Consider the following 17181-nt stretch of genomic DNA (forward strand, 5'->3'; position numbering starts at 1 on the left):
GAGAGAAAAAGTATCTCTCATACGGAAAATGAATGCATGAAAGGCATTACTTGAACAAATGCTTGAATAATGTGTAGGTATTTTTAAAATGGGCAGATAATAATTTATCATAGGACATTTTAATGAAGATGTCCTTTGGCATTAGAAATATCAGATTTTAAATTCCAATGTATCCCTCATTAACAAGATCTCAGAATGAAGTTATGTGCAGAGTTTGGTTTCATCATTATTAAATCAAAGAACAATGATAAATAATACCGATTAAGTGAAATAGATCTATCCTTGTCGAAGGGCTCCAGTATAGAGCACTAAAATATGATTCAGAGAATAGAATTTTGTTGTGTTTATATTTATAAACCAGTTACTCAACAGAACCAGAGTTAAAAAGGGAAGTTTAAATACTAACAGGATTAGATGTGATATTTTAGGCAATAATGATTTGTCATGCAATTTTCTTTCAGTTCTTTGAATAAAGTATGTCTTTAGACATAGTATTTTGGTATAATTTGTCCAAAGTGATGAATAGACAAAGAGAAGAAAAATTAGCATAGTGGAATTTATGATGAGAAAGGAAGGGACTGAAAATGTATCCAAGTGGGATAGTCAATTAAAATCAGCCATCTTGTTTCCTTTTATTTAACCATTCTTGTTTTTTTCAAGAAAATACTGAATGCTTACTGTATGCCATGCACTGCTATTCATAATATATATCATTGTATTTTATAAGGATTCAGTAGCCTATAAAGGCAAAACCAAAAGTGTGTGTGAGTGTGCTTGCATGAATGCATGCATGCACAGCACAGTGTGCAAATGGCACTGACAGGCATGAGTGTCATGCTGCAGGATATCACTTTAATTACAACAGAAAGGAAAGGCTTTTAAACAGTTGGTTGTTAAGACTAGTCACTAAACCATGACAAAGTTAAGGGTAGAAATATTTGTAATATAAAGTAAGAACATAGTTTCAAAGACCTCAAAGTAGGCAGTGATGCAAAGTCAATGTGAGTAGGAAATAAACTCGAATGTGCCATGAGATGAGGCTTGGATAATTGAGAAGGAGCTAGTCCCTAAAGAGTCTTGGGAACATTGTTTCATTGATTCATGCTAAGCAAGTAATGAGTTCTGGTCTGACATCTATTCATAGATGTCCGGGATGCTATGTGTGTGGGTTGTCTACCTCATGATTAGTGGATATGTATATATTTTCGGATCAGAATATTTGTTTGGAGAACTTTTGTCCCATTTACAGGAATAGCCTCTTGGAAGTCATCTACACACTCATTCATTTAATAATTAGTTTGTGCTAATCCTAATTCTTGGAATTTGGCATACCGACACAAAATGCAGTGATAGGTCTCTGACTTTCTAGTCCCTCCTCCTAGTAGAGCATAGAGGAGTAAGGGAGAAAGTGTAGTAGTACCCATACCTGTAAGATCTACTAATAATGCCAGGTGCGGGTGGCACACACCTGTAATCCTAGCTATTCAGAAGTCTGAGATCTGAGGATCACAGTTCAGACAGGAAAGTATATGAGACTCATCTCCAATAAACCACTAGAAGCTGGAAGTGGCACTATGGCTCAAGCGATAGAGCACTGAAGAGCTGAGGGACAGTGCCCAAGCCCAAAGTTCCAGGCCCACTACCAACAACAACAAAAAAAATCTACTAATTCCTTAGAACTAGTAATCATTCTGTCTATTCATAACATTTCATTTAGTATATTTTGTATATTTACTAAGTATATTTAGTACATTTTGTTAGATTATTTTCTCATTGTGCATCAGTTAAAATTCTGTAAGATAAAGAAATCTACAAGTCACATATGCCAGCTATTATGCACTATTTTCTTCTTAGCTGAAGAAATACTACTTTTCTTTATAGTCATCTGCTAAATAAGTGACTTCAATTTTGGGAGGGGTTGTCGTATAAAGGCTTCACATATTCATGAGGTACAATAGGCCATAATTATCTCACTTATGAGTATTATGAAGTTAATATCTGAGAAGTTGAAAGTAGGATAGCAGCTATCTGAGATTCAGGAAAACCTAAAGGAGAAAGAGTTTTGCCAATGGGTACAGTTTTATAGTGTGTGTGTGTGTGTGAGAGAGAGAGAGAGAGGGGGGGGGGTGCGGTGGCTGGGGCTTGAATTCTGCCCCTGGCAACTTCCCTGATCTTAATTGCTCAAGTTTACGGCTTGGCTCTACTACTTAAACCACAGCTCCTCTTCTGACTTTTTAATTAATTGAGGATAAGCATCTCAGAGACTATCTTGCCTGGGCTGACTTTGTACCTGGATCCTCAGATCTCAGCCTTCGGAATAGGCAAGATTACAAATGTTAACACCTTGTGTCTGACTACATTGCTAATGTTTGAAGTAATGAATTTCAGGAGTGAATATAAATAATATTAAAGCATTACATATATCAAAAACAGATACTGGAATTAAAAATGAATGACTTTCTTAGTATGAAAACTATTGGCGTTAGTATGTTGCTGCGATAGTACCACTGAATATTAACTTTATAGTGCTTGATAACTAACTCTTAGTTACAAGATCCTTCTTGCAAATTAGTCAAAATAAGTCTTGAGAGATTTTTAGGAAAACAAAAATAATTTAAAATATCATAAATTTCCCATTAGTAAAAAGCCACATTAAAAAGTTGAAAATATTTAGATCATTGTCCTTTATTTACATATATATGGACATATTTTCTGAGCACATATACAAATATTCTTGGGAAACCTTTTCATGAAAATACATCTATTGCTTATCCAAACAATCTTAGATTTATTGATATTAGTTGCTTTGTATTCTTGTGTATATAAATATTTTTTGACTAATGTACTATATTAAAATTAGTAACCACAACAAGGTGTATATTTATCTTCAAGGATTGAATTGTTTTCTTTTTATTGTGGGTTTACAGTCAATGGCACCTTTCCTTTTTCCATCCAGAGATGAATAATTTCACTGATATACAGTACATTCAATCATATTCTGTACTTTGACAAGATACAGCTGCTACCAGCAGGATGAGCAACAAAAATGTAAATGAACTTGTCCCTGTCCAATTGTATGATCTGAAGTGAGAGTTCTACCATGAAATCAAAGCCTATATGAGCACTACCATTGCAAACTTTCTTAAATCATGATAAGAACACTTTCTTTCTCTGAGGCTTTATAGCACTTACTCTTTCAATTCTTGGTACACAATCATCTATCCACTGCTTTAATGATGCATTATGTTATTAGCTCTTTATAGCATGCTCTGTGAAGCAAACCTATAAATGACTTGCATCAAAAGCCATTATTAATATTTTTGCTATAGCCCTTTAGACACATCATAGTGACTGTAATTATCAAATGATTAAAAATAAATGTATTGAATGAATAAATAAATGGGTAGCTACAACATTTAATACTCTAACCAATGGAATGGTTTCAAGACCTCTATGTACTAGTACAAGGAAGATAGTCCTATACACACTGGATTAATATAATGTCAGAATAAAAACAACTGCCTAGTTTTCCTTTTGATATACGAGTATGTAGGATTATGTGATATTAATTTAAATAACATACTTTTGATATCTAGAGGCTTATTTATGTTGCCTATCTCTTCAAATTGTGATATTTGAACAAAAATTAAGGAATAATATTAACCAGTCTCCGTTTCTTAATTCACTAAACAAATAGATTGTACTTCACCAATAGAAAGTCTTTAAATAAAACATAAAATTTTAGGATTACTATGCCTTTTGTTGAAGTATTTATTTTGTTAGCCCCATCATAAATATGTGTATTTGAAAAAAATCTGTTTATAAAACAAATACTGAGTGTAGCCCCATCATAAATATGTGTATTTGAAAAAAATCTGTTTATAAAACAAATACTGAGTATAGTTTGGAACCTCAGCTTATAAATATGAAATGTATCTCAGAAACAGTTTAAATTTTTTAAAATATATTTTGTGATGTAGTATCTTCTAGAACTTCAATACCCATATTATTTTCCTTCAAATTTTTAAGCATTTTTTATTTCAAGAAATCAGATCAGAAGTACAGTATAATGATAAATGCCTTCAAATTTCCTCATCTTTTTAATCATTACCATCCAAACCCTCAAATTACTTGATTACATTTTTATATATGTACATTGAACATAATGGCTGTTTTCTCTTGTTTTTTTTCTCTACCTATTTGTCTGCCCACTTCTGCTTGCATTCCTCTCCCTAAACAAAGAAGTTTCAATTTCCTGTTATTCATTTTATTAAATTGTTTTCCAGCTGTTCAGATGAGTAACACCATTGGAATCCTCCTATAAATATATCACACTTTAGTCAAATTGTGTACACATACGCATAACTCTATATATTTTCATGTTTGTTTATATTCTGCATATAACTTCCAAATATAGGGGGAAAAAACATGTTATTTTTCTCTTTGATCCTGAGTTGTTACATCACTTAGCATAACTGTTCTTAGTCTCTTCATTTCCCTGAAAATGCCATAATATTCTATCTGATAGATGATAATTCCATATGTGTGCAGCCACATGAGTGCACACACACACACACACACACACACTCACATCCATCAAATTTTCTTGATCCCTCATCTACTAAGTAAAAACATGGTAGCATAACTTGTTGGATTTTACTGTTTGAAAAATATTGGTTTCCTCTCAAACACAGAATGTATATAATCCTTTTATATATTTCTGAAAACAATGATTTAACTACATTAATCACTCTAGGTGTTCTGTCTTTAATATTTCATTGCTACTGTGGTTGTTTCTTACAATAGTTGCTTATTTCATTTTTCTCCTTTAGTCTATATTGGAAATAGAGAAACTAACAGAAGTTTTTGAATTTTTTCTGACTTAAAAAAGTCACATCCCAAATACCCGCAAAATATCCTTTGTTTTGTTTTGTCTGTCACAAGAGACAGACAATTAAGGGAATGAGTAAATGACTAATGCAATTATCATTTACAAGTGAAATTTAGTGTATGTCTACATCCTTTATAAACCTTTCAAATTGTGATTGTTATGCTTGATTAAAATAAAAAAGCATTTTATTTTAAATTTTGTGTATTTTTAATACCTTGATTATATGTATTTTTTATATTTCCAGTTCAGATAAGACCTTTTTGAAAACGACTTGTCTATTTTATTATTGGTTCTTTATTAAATACAAAAGATGTGATACGTTAATAGCGTGTATGTGTGTGCTTTTTTCTATAAACTCGACTTTTATCAGTATCATAGAAAAAGTTTGTTGATTCCTTTATTAACTTTTTAATTTAAAAGGCTATCTCTTTTATTAAAGGGCTTAAGGAAAGATCATAATCATTGATTTGTGGATTTTTTTGCAATAAAAATCCCACTCATCCAAAAACTTTGTTATATAATTTTCAAATAGATGTAATTCAATCCAATAATACACTATGTGAGAAAAACTGATAAAGGTGTGTGTAGCCTTAATATAATATGTGATTTTATTTTTCTTTTTGATATTGGTCCTATAGCTTGAACTAAAGGCCTTGGCACTCTCCCTGCTTTTGTGCTGCAGGCTAATGATCTACCATTTTAAGTCACAGTGCCTGCACTACCTTTTTGATGATTAATTTGAGATAAGAGTCTCACAGACTTTCCTGCTCAGACTGACTTTAAACTGCTATCCTCAGATCTCAGCTTCCTAAATTGTTAGTATTAGAGGTGTGAGCCACTGATACCTGTGTGACACTTTTGATGACTTTATACTGCTGCTTGTGATTAATATGAGAAACAATATAGTTAATTAAATTGGATCACACATACTTCCTGTATTTTTTCTCTTCCATAATTAATGCAATACCTTTTAATATACAAACAATTTTGTTGGAGAGCTTTTTGTTGTATCAACTTAGTTGTTCTGAATTCATAGAGGAGAAAGAAAATACATTCAGCAGGGGAAGAGAGGCTGTACTACTTGAGACTGAATTTAGGGCTTATTGCTTGCTTGCTATCACTGTGCTGTATCTCAAGTTTTGGTATACTAATTAATTTTGTGATAGGTCTTTCTTTCTTTCTTTTTTTCTTCCTTCTTTTCTTCCTTCTTTTCCCTCCCTCCCTCCCTCCCTCCCTGACTCCCTCCCTCCCTCCCTCCCTCCCTCCCTCCCTCCCTCCCTCCCTTCCTCCCTTTCTTCCTTCCTTCCTTCCTTCCTTCCTTCCTTCCTTCCTTCCTTCCTTCCTTCCTTCCTTGTTTCTCTTTCTTTTTCTTACTTTGGCCTGATCTGTAATCTTCCTACTTTGGTGTTTCCATGTCACTATGCACATCATTTACAAACACCGTGCTTTTCAGGGGACAGAGATAACAAATACAGGACACTACCCTGAGATACTGTGGGAGATAGTTGTATATAGTTCTTTTGCCAGAGTTGGTAACAAACTTTATCCCCAAACTTGATCTCCTAGTTAGCAAGGATTATAGACTTGAGCCACTATACCCAATAGGAAAGTAATTTGCAACTTTTCTGTAACAATTGTTTTGACCATTATAGATGGAGCAGGTAATGGAACATTCAATGCATAATGTTACTCATATTGATAAATAAAGAAGCCAAAACATAATTCCAAACATGTGTTCAAATAGTACATTAAACATTCAGCAAAAACTAATGAAGCACGGACCACTTGCTTTAATTGTTAAATAATTTCTCAGCAAATCATTGGACATAGTACAATTCAATGTTTTTTCAAGAACAATATTTATATTTGGTTTTAAAGATTTAGAACAGATCTATATGGTGAACTGAATAATTATCCACAATTTACCTTGATTGTATTTTGTTATTCTAATTGTTAAAACTTGGTCCATAAGATTACGTATTTAGCATAAACTCGAATAATAACTTTATTCCACCATTTGATATTGACATATACCTTAATTGTTCATTATGTGTTCTAATTGGGTAAGTTCTTTAACATTCTACTGAGAATATTCTGAATATATTATACTTTCAAAATATGTACTATGTATAACTAAAGTGGATTTCACATGAATAAATGTCTATATTTGTGGTTGTTTAATACAGTCTGGGTCATAGTTCCTGACTCTCCTGTTAAAGAAATTGTCTGTGATAGTCTATTTGATGATGACCTGTCCCAAAGAGTAGAGTGTATGAATTTCAATCATATTTACAAACTTAATATATTTTACAAAACATGAAATACAAATGCAAAACATATTTACAAAACATGAAAAATGAAACAAATGCATGGCTTATTATTTTTGTTTTTTGTTTTTTGTTTTTTTGTTGGTCGTGGGGCTTGAACTCTGGGCTTGGGTGCTGTCCCTCAGTTCTTCAGCTCAAGGCGAGTACTCTACTGCTTGAGCCACAGTGCCACTTCCTGCATGGCTTTTTACTATACATTATTTTAGCTTATGTTATCACTTGCAAAAGCTTAAGATATAATAGAAAATGAGGAAACAATTTCAGAGGAAATTAATTATTAGGCTAAAAAAGAATCATTATTATTATTACCTTTCCTATTGCAAATATCAGTTATACAGTCACTTATACTTCAACATGAATATAGGTGTCTCACAATGAAGGCTATATCTTAAATCCATTATGGGAACTATAGATTTGTGGAATATTTGTCAGAACAGTGATTTAAGTAATGAATGTATTCTTTATATGCTAGGAAGATTAAGACATCATGTAAAAGATTATTACAACTGCAATTAATAAACCAGTAAGCATAATAAAATGCATATTAATGTTGTTTTAGATATATGACATAAGATTTTTGTTTATAACTTATTAAATGTTGTTCAATTGAGCATGTTTATCTATAATAAGAATTAGGGAATCTCAAGTTTTAGGTTTTTTTTTTTTGGTTTTGACAGTACTGTGATATATACAATGTGTAAATTGTGTGGTCTTCAAAGAAAACATCAATTGTAATTACACACCACAAAATAAAAATAAGTTTTAGGAATCTCAGATTTCTTTCATTGTTGATTTTTCAGGTCTGGCTGTGGATCATTTTAGTGAACGCATTTATTGGGCTGACTTTGAGCTTTCCATTATTGGCAGTGTTCTGTATGATGGTTCTGACTCAGTTGTCTCTGTCAGCAGTAAACAAGGTGAGTGAAATGCTTTGGGTTTTGATTATAATTTTGTTGAGAGTTTTAAACCATAACATGTAAATATGGGATCATTTGTACTCTGGATTTCCTTTTATTCCACTTTCAACTCATATATTAATTAAATGTTAATCCTACTGGAATAATGAAGAGACAAGGAAGAATAACTTACTGATTTAGATACAAGTCATTTCTATCCAGTGGTAAATAATTTAGTTCAGTTGTTTCTATGGTTATTTCTTTCTGAGTAGGGTAAACTAAATAGCTAAGATTAGCACCTGAAAACAGTTTTTACATTTAAATTTTCGTTGAAAACAGGAAAGAAATTACTATATACAATCAAAATCACACACAGAAAGAGTTATTGGTGCAAAATACACATTGTACAAGTGAAAATCAAGCTATAAAAGAATGCAGTGTGCCTCTTCCACCAGTGTCCACAGAAGCAGCTTTGTACTTTAGTTGGCTCCATTTTTATTTTTGCTTCTCTGTTTGGTTTCCATCTTCCACTCTTGTTTTCTGCCTCTGTTCCTTGGCTCAGCCTCCCCAGACTGCCTTTAGATTCTTTTGAATGAATCTATTTTTTCCCTTTTCTTTTCCTTCCCTCTTGAACCCACTTTCCTTATTGAATACACATTGTTCAAATAGATTCATGAAGATTGAATACTGGCATATTATGGGTACCTAAAATAGGCTTGTTGATGGCTTTTGTCTTATAAAAAGTAAGGAGATAGTATCATTTTCATTGTACTTTTGCCTAAATTCTGTTTTATGTATATATTTTTATTATAAAAATACTGTACAGAGGGGTTACAGTTACATGAGTAAGGTAGTGAGTACACTGTTCTTTTTAAGTCTGATTTTATAATGTGATTTTTATAGATAAATATAGAAGTATAAGTTAACAAATTAATTAATATAGCAAACTAGTACCTTTTCTATATTATTTTTATTGTTTTGATTAAGTAGTTGTGTCAAGGGGTTACAATTCCATAAATCAGATTATGGGTAGAATGCTTCTTGACAATATCACCCCTTCCTTGCTTCTTCCTCATTTTTCTCCTCCAGTCCATGCCCAGAAGTTACATAGTTCAGTTTTCACATGTGTATATTGAATGTAATGGCTACCTTTATTCACCCTTTCTCCTTCCTTACCTGTGCCCCCTACGTTTCTCCCTCAAAAATGAAATAAATAAAATCATGTTTTCATTTCCTAGTATTCATTATGATAAATAATATTTTAGTTGTTCAGAGGAAGTACGCCTTTAAATTCTTTCTCAAGATGTACTGTCCTTTATATACAGTTCGAGTGTAAATGTATTGAGCCCTGGATATGTTATCATGCCTAACTGGAATTTAGATCTAGTTTCCACACATGAGAAAAATATGTGTAGCTTTTCTCTCTGAGCCTGGCTTAATTCACCTAAAACAATTTGATCTAGGTACATCCATTTCCATGCAAATGACATAATACTATATTGTCTAATGGATGAGTAAAATTCCACTGGATATGTGTACCACACGTTTTGGATCCACTCATCTGTTGTAGGACATCTAGGCTGTTTCCATAACTCACCTATTGTGAATAACTCAATGAACATGAATGTGCAGTTGTCTTTACTTTATCCTGACTTGTAATGTTCTGGATAAATGCTTAATAATGGTATGATTGAATCATTAGATGTTGCCATGTTTAATTTTTGAGATATCTCCAAACTACCATGCAGAGTGGTTGCACTCTGCACATTCCCAGCAACAGTACAATAACATTCCTTTTGCCCCTACAGTCCTGCCAGCATTTATTTTATTTTTTAATTTTATTTTTCAAATTCTCAATGTTGGCCAATCTAACTGTGAATCTCAATGTGGTTTTGATTTTGCATTTCCTTTATGATCATTAGTGCTGAGCATTTCCTCTTATGTTAATAGGCTATTTGTACTTCTTCTGAGAAGTCTCCATTGATTGATTTGTTTGTGTTGTTAACTTGCCAGGGGTGAGTTTTTAGCTCCTTATAGGTAATGGATCTTAGATTTTTATATGTATAGCTGGTAAACATCTGTTGAATGTCTTTCTAGTTTAGTAACTACGTCCTTTGCTGTGCAGAAACTCTTTAATTTTACATATTTGTTTAGTTTGATGGTATTTCTAAAACTCCAAAATCTGAAGCTTTAAAACTAATAGTAAGCCAGGCACCGGTGGCTCACGCCTGTAATCCTAGCTATTCAGGAGACTGAGATCTAAGGATCGAGGTTCAAAGCCAGCCCTGGCAAAAAAGTCCATGAGACTCTTATCTCCAATAAATTAAGAGAAAACCAGAAGTGGTGCTGTGGCTCAAGCGGTAGAGCACTCGCCTTAGCTGAAGAGCACGGCGACAGCTCCCAAGCCCAGAGTTCAAGCCCCACTACTGAAAAAAATCATAATATAATAATATTTTATATACAATCTTGCATAAAATTAGTTTTGATTTTTAGTTCTGAATATTTATAAAATTTAAAAAAACTTAAAAAAATATAGTTTTGCTGCACCAATCTTAGGTTGTTATCTTTTATCATTATTTATAATTATGTAGAGATGATTCCACATTCCTAAAACTTATTACCATGAAGAATTAGCCAACTTTAGCTTAAATGTATATGTTACTACACAAGAAAATTTGAAGAAAACTCTAGATACACATAAACATTATTTTGTGATTTAAAATCTATAGATCATTCATAGAAAATAAATATACTTTTCTAGCTAAAATTTCAGTATAAACATTTGAGTTAATAATTCTTTCAATAAAAAGTTAATAGTAATTTGTAGTTAATGTTCAAATATATGATATATCACGACTATTTTTAGCCAAAATGATCATCTTGAGGTGATTTTGCAAGTTTATTTTAACTTTTAATCCTATTTCTAACACAGCCAATTGTAATTTCCTTTTTATGTTTGTTTCTGTTTTGAGATAGGTTCTTGCTATCTTGACCATGCTGGCCTGGAACTTATTATGTTACGCATGGTATGAAATTCATAACTTTTCTGTATTAACGTTCCAAGTGCTGGGACTAGAGACGTACATTTGTAGCATGGCAATTTTTTACTTATTTTATTTTTGAAAAAAAAGCCCATAATTGCTTGATAAACAAGTCATCTGGAGAATCTAACACAATTATTAATTTGATTTAGACTGTAGTAGGAAGACCCCTACTCAGGCAGGCAAGCCCACCTAGCCGTCCGGAGTGACAGAGCCCACCGCAACAAAGTTGTTATTAAAGAAGCAACTTTATTGAGAAGGTTCCTACACTGACCGGCCAGGGCCACAGCACAGGCTCGAGAGCTGATACTGCGACCCCGAGCGGCCCACATGCTTAGGTTTTTAAAGGCAAAAATCACAAGGTGAAGCCTGGTCACGAAGGCGATCAATGAGATTGTCACACACCCAAAAGATTGTACAGTCATACCAGACCACACGCCGGTGGCCAGTGAGGTTACACTTTGTCACACAACGGCTGTTTAAACCAGCCTATCATTTTGGGTTTAAATGACTCACAAATTCAAAGGTAAATCCAGCTTCAGGTAAACATATACAAAGGAGTTTAGTGGAGTTTAACATATACATGTGAAAAGGCGGGGATTATAGTAAACACAGGACATTGCCAGCAGGCCAGCATGAGCCAGATTACCAGCTACTGGTTTAGTGGGCTAGTCCTTAACAGAACAATGAAGGTGGGTCAACTCATTAAGGGGGGGGGGGACCTAGAGGCATTCTTTTCATTCCAAGAACTGGGCTGGTTAGAGCCAAGGTTCCTGTTTTTCCTATAATCCCTAAAACAAAAACAATACCTGTAAGGAAGCTGTCCCAGCTCCAGTCTCCTGTCAGGGCCTAGTTCAAGACTATTATTTAAAAGTTTCATGAACTGCCAGTGCCTGTGGTATGAGAGAGGTAAACATGTGTGCAGATACTTGTCCTTTAACGATGTAGCAAAGAAGATTACTCTGCCTTTAATGACCCTCAGAAAATGCTTGGGAATGTTGAAGATGGTGAAAGTGATAAGAGAAATATTTTCTTTTTTATGTTCTGAGTGACATGTCTAGTGTCTCACATATCTCTACTGCCAAGATATTAATTCTAACAACTTCACAGCCTGTATTAAAAATATGCTAAATCTTAAACATGATTTTTATGAGATGATTTTTCTGCACAAACTTGAATGACATAAGTATTTTTTCTAAATCTGAGTATATAAATCACAATACTGATAATCTCAGTCTTCTTTAAATTCTAGGTTTATTACATCCACATAGGATTGATATCTTTGAAGATTATATATATGGAGCAGGACCTAAAAATGGTGTATTTCAAGTACAAAAATATGGACACGGCTCAGTCAAGTACCTGGCTCTAGATGTTGATAAAACAAAGGGAGTCCTCATATCTCATCGGTATAAACAACTAGACTGTAAGTAGTGTGTTTTATAAAGTTTTCTGTATGGGTGTATTATTTTCCTATACCTCAAAAAATAACGGATTTTAAAATGTCTTAACTATTTCAGTGTCTGTTAGTGTAGTACACCTAACTGTGATATTATCAACAGATTTTAAAAATTTAAGTTAGAGATAATACAAAAGTTTCAATGACTTCAATAAATGAGATTTTTCATCAATTGACTGTGTTTTCCAAGAGTTGGCATTGACTTGATTTCATTATTAGAATATTCATCATTGTGTTTTCAATATTATTAATAAAATTATGAAAATAAAGAAATTGACTTGGTAATTATTTTGTAACTTATACCAGTAACCAAGTAACTATTTCAGCCTTTAAAATGTTCAAGGAGAGGAGGGACGGTGGAAGATGGCGGAGGAGAAGCTGGAATCTGAACAAGCTCTCCCATAGAAAGCAGTTTTAGAGTTCCAGTGAACAGTCCTAAGCCAGAGAATCACACCAAGTGTGCCATCACAGGACAGAGAGTTAGATAAGAGAGGGGAAGCCAAGGCAATGAGACACATCTGATGCTTGCCAGTAGCCGCGGCAACAGCGGCAGGGTCACGGTGGCAACCGCAGCCATACCTGAACGCGCACACAGAGAGTCCAGGATGAAGGAGCCAGACACAGCAGGCGAACGGATTCTACTCAACACCAGCAAGAACCGACAAGGAGCAGACATCTTCACCCTGCAGTTTACAGACCAGAAACGACCCAGGATCCAAGACTCGGCGTGAGTAGAAGCCAGACGTCCTCACTCCTTCTCAGGGAGCAGAGGAGGGAAGGCCACCCCTCACCCCCCCAGCACCGGTGATCTCCATCTTGGATACCGACAAAGCTCAGAGGAGCTGCCAGCTCCAACTCAGGCCTTGGAATAAAAGGAGTCATTTAGCAGGTCACAAGAACTTAACTGCGAAGTGACCTGCCAGACTCAGCTCCATCCAGGGAAAAGTCACCCAGCTCAGGTGCCAGCCATTGGAGTGGCTGTCCTCACTGGGTAACCAGAGCCAGAGGCTGCCCCTCCCTCTAGCAGCCTCAACAATCTATTGAAAAACAGAAACCCTGAGAATGGCTCCAGGCTGGGCTCTGTGAGTTTTTTTTTTTTTTCCACAAAATAGCCCCAGGGAAAAGCTGCTGATTGGTGAAAGGCCTCAACTCTACCCAGAACCTAGCCTCACAACTGCATCCACCTCTTTTGTGATTCTCAAAACAGATCTGCCTCCCATTAAACTAATCTGGGAGGGGGTAAATCTTGGGTAAAGCAGAGCATTTTTCAGCCTATTTTAACAAACTGACTTAAGAAACCAATCAAGCCACAGGACCTCAAGCTGACCAGAGACTCCAACAAGAGGCTGGTTACAGACAAAAGGGAGATACGGGATTCTTCCCACCCCTCCCACCAAAAAAAAGTCAAAAAAAAAATCAAAGAACTTATTTCTTTTTTTTTTCTTTTTCTCCTTCTTCTTTTCTTTTTTCTTTTTTTTGGTACCTTATATATATAATTTTTTTTTCCTTTTCTAAAAATTTTACTAATCTTTAATTTTTGCCTTTTTTGAAAAAATAATTGTTTTCCAGTAACTTTTTACCTCTTATAATTTTTATTTTAGGAATACGTGAATGTGTGGTTTCCTTTATTTTCTTGTCTGCTTTCTCTTTGTCTTTCTTTCTTAACTATCGTTTTGTTTTTTGTCTGGCTCTACTGAACTTCTGATCTTTTTTTCTCCCTTTATTATCCTGTTCACCTATTCCTCTCTCTTGATCTTCTTTATGTGACTTAACTCTTGTCCTGCACATCCTCAGATAAACCCGTGGTTAACTAGTAGACCCTATCCCCCATTGTGTACACACTTAATCCACAAATTTATTACTCAATTCAAAACCTCTGAGACTTAAATTCCTTAATAGCAGTACTACCTCTTTATACCTATATAATATTTTAAGCATTTTTTTAAGTTTTTCACTTCCCCTCTATGTCCCTTCCCTTTTATTAATATACTCACATTCCTCTCTAAATAGATGGTCTTTTAATCTCCATAATAATATTAATTTTTACTTTTCTATTTTTTTTTCTGGTCTCTTTTCATTTCACTTTCACTTTCTTCTTTTTCTCTCTCTCTCTACTTGCATCCTACCCAACCTATTTCCTGCATTGGGATTTGGACATAGTTAACCCCCACACCAATCTATTCCTATTTTTTACCCACATCTTTCCCTAACCCTAATAATTTCTGGTCTTCCAAATTCTTCTCTGCGGTTCAAGCCCATTAACATATAGTTGTTTGATGTTGAATAGATGTATCTGTTGAACTAGATTGTATCTGTAGACTATTGACTGTACAAAAGCAAACTTTGATTGATGGTTGCCTTAAGATAGTGTTCTAGCACAAAACGGGTGCTATTTTCATCTCAAATGGGCAGAGTAAGCCAGAAAAACACAAGAAAAATTGCAAATCCGGATATCTCAATTGCCAATCTTGATAATCAGGGGTCAGAACAGATAATGAATAATCCAGAGGAGAGTTCCCAAATAGCTCTACAAACACTGCTGGCAACCATGATAAATGAGAAATTTGACAACTTACAAAGGACTCTGCATGAGCGTGAAAGGGAGAGAGAGGAGGCATCCCAAAATCTTATACAGGAATATCATAAGCGTGAGGAAGCTACTCAAAAACTGATACAGGATTTGTGTGAACAACTTGAGAATACTCAAAGAGAAAGGGAGGAATGGTGTGAGCAGGCTGAGAACACTCAAAGAGAACTGCAGGAATCCCAGGAATGGGAGGAAAGAGAACTACAGGAATCCCACCAACAGGAGGAAGCTAATCAAAGAGTAATACAGGAATTGAGAGACCAGGTAGAGAATACACAAAGATCACTAAAGGCATTCATGGAATCCATTAACAAAGAGCTGAAGGAAGTCAGGGAGACCACAAAGGGAATGCTGAATGGAACCCAACAGAAGGAATGGGAGTCCAAAGAAACCATAACCAATCAACTAGGTGATTTGAGAACAAACACTGAACACCAAATTAAGGAAGTAAAGAAATTCATATAAGACCTAAAACAGAGCTTCAACAAAGAACTTGAAGCCATCAAAGTTGACCAACTAGAAGGAAAAGAGATAAAAAAACAAAGTAGAGAGTCTTGACAGCAGGTTAGACCATGCAGAAGATCGAATCTCAGGGATTGAAGACAGCCTAGATATTATAGAGAAAGAACATACAACCACCCAAGACAAGTCCAAGAAATATGATAGATCTATCCAACACCTGGAAGACACCATCAGAAGGCCTAATCTAAAGATAATGGGTGTAGAGGAGCACCTAGAAACAGAAGTTAATGGTCTAGGAAATTTGTTTAACAGGATCCTAGCAGAGAACTTCCCAAACATACAAAAAGATAGGCCTATTCATATACAAGAAGCTTTTAGAACCCCAAATAGACCAGACCAGACTAGGACATCCCACCTTCACATTATAATCCACACAGGATCAACCCAGACCAAGGAAAAGATCCTTAAAGCTGTCAAGGAGAAAAGGGTAATCACCTATAAAGGGAAACCAATTAGAATCACCTCAGATTTGTCAGCAGAGACAATCAAAGCAAGAAGATCCTGGAATGATGTATGCCATGCCCTAAAAACAAACAACTATCAACCAAGAATACTGTACCCAGCTAAACTCTCCTTCATAACTGAAGGCCAAATAAAAACCTTCCATAGCAAAGAAAAATTGAAACAATACATCTCCACCAAACCAGCCCTACAAAAGATTCTTAAAGATGTCCTACACATAGAAAACCAACAAGACCACAATAAAGGCCAAGAAACTGCACCTAAACTGAGAATCCAAGAACCATAGGAAGAACCCAGTTTTTGCAGCCCCCAAGAAGGGCATCCAAATAGGGTATCCAAATAGGGAAAGAAGAAATAAACCTCTCCCTCTTTTCAGATGACATGATCTTATATTTAAAGAATCCCATAGACTCCACTCCCAAATTACTCAAGCTGATTCAAAACTTTGGCAAAGTAGCAGGTTATAAAATTAACCCCCGAAAATCAATGGCTTTTCTGTATGCCAACAATGAGAAAAGTGTGGCTGAAATTACGAAAGCAACTCCATTTGAAATAGCCTCACAAAAAATAAAATACCTAGGAATTAACTTAACTAAAGAAGTTAAGGACCTCTATGATGAAAACTTTAAAATCTTGAAAAAGGAAATCAACACAGAACTAAAAAAATGGCAAAGCCTCCCATGCTCCTGGATTGGAAAGATTAACATCGTGAAAATGGCAATACTTCCCAAGGCTATCTACAAATTCAATGCAATACCTATCAAAATTCCAACCTCATTCTTCAAGGAAATAGAAGAGGCAATCCAAAAATTCATATGGAACAATAAAAGACCCCGAATAGCAAAAACGCTCCTCAACGGAAAGAACACTGCTGGAGGAATATCAATACCAAATTTCAAACTCTACTATAAAGCCATAGTAATCAAAACAGCTTGGTATTGGCATAAGAACAGACCTCAGGACCAATGGAATAGAATTGAAAACCCAGAAATGAAC

At 34.7% G+C, this 17181-nt stretch overlaps 1 protein-coding gene across 5 annotated transcripts in view; it reads left to right on the forward strand.

Annotated features, from left to right (window-relative positions):
* Window positions 1-17181, forward strand: part of Lrp1b (LDL receptor related protein 1B) — a 1866674-nt gene that overhangs the window by 1753574 nt on the left and 95919 nt on the right. For all 5 annotated transcript variants that reach the window (XM_070023764.1, XM_070023773.1, XM_070023793.1 and 2 more), the window contains 2 exons: window positions 8019-8135; window positions 12408-12581. In XM_070023764.1, the coding sequence (XP_069879865.1) occupies window positions 8019-8135; window positions 12408-12581 (291 nt within the window). The remainder of the gene's footprint in view (window positions 1-8018; window positions 8136-12407; window positions 12582-17181) is intronic.

Source organism: Dipodomys merriami, unplaced genomic scaffold (genome assembly GCF_024711535.1).
Source record: "Dipodomys merriami isolate MVZ:Mamm:240054 unplaced genomic scaffold, mDipMer1.0.p SCAF_1, whole genome shotgun sequence".
Taxonomy (NCBI): Eukaryota; Metazoa; Chordata; class Mammalia; order Rodentia; family Heteromyidae; genus Dipodomys; species Dipodomys merriami.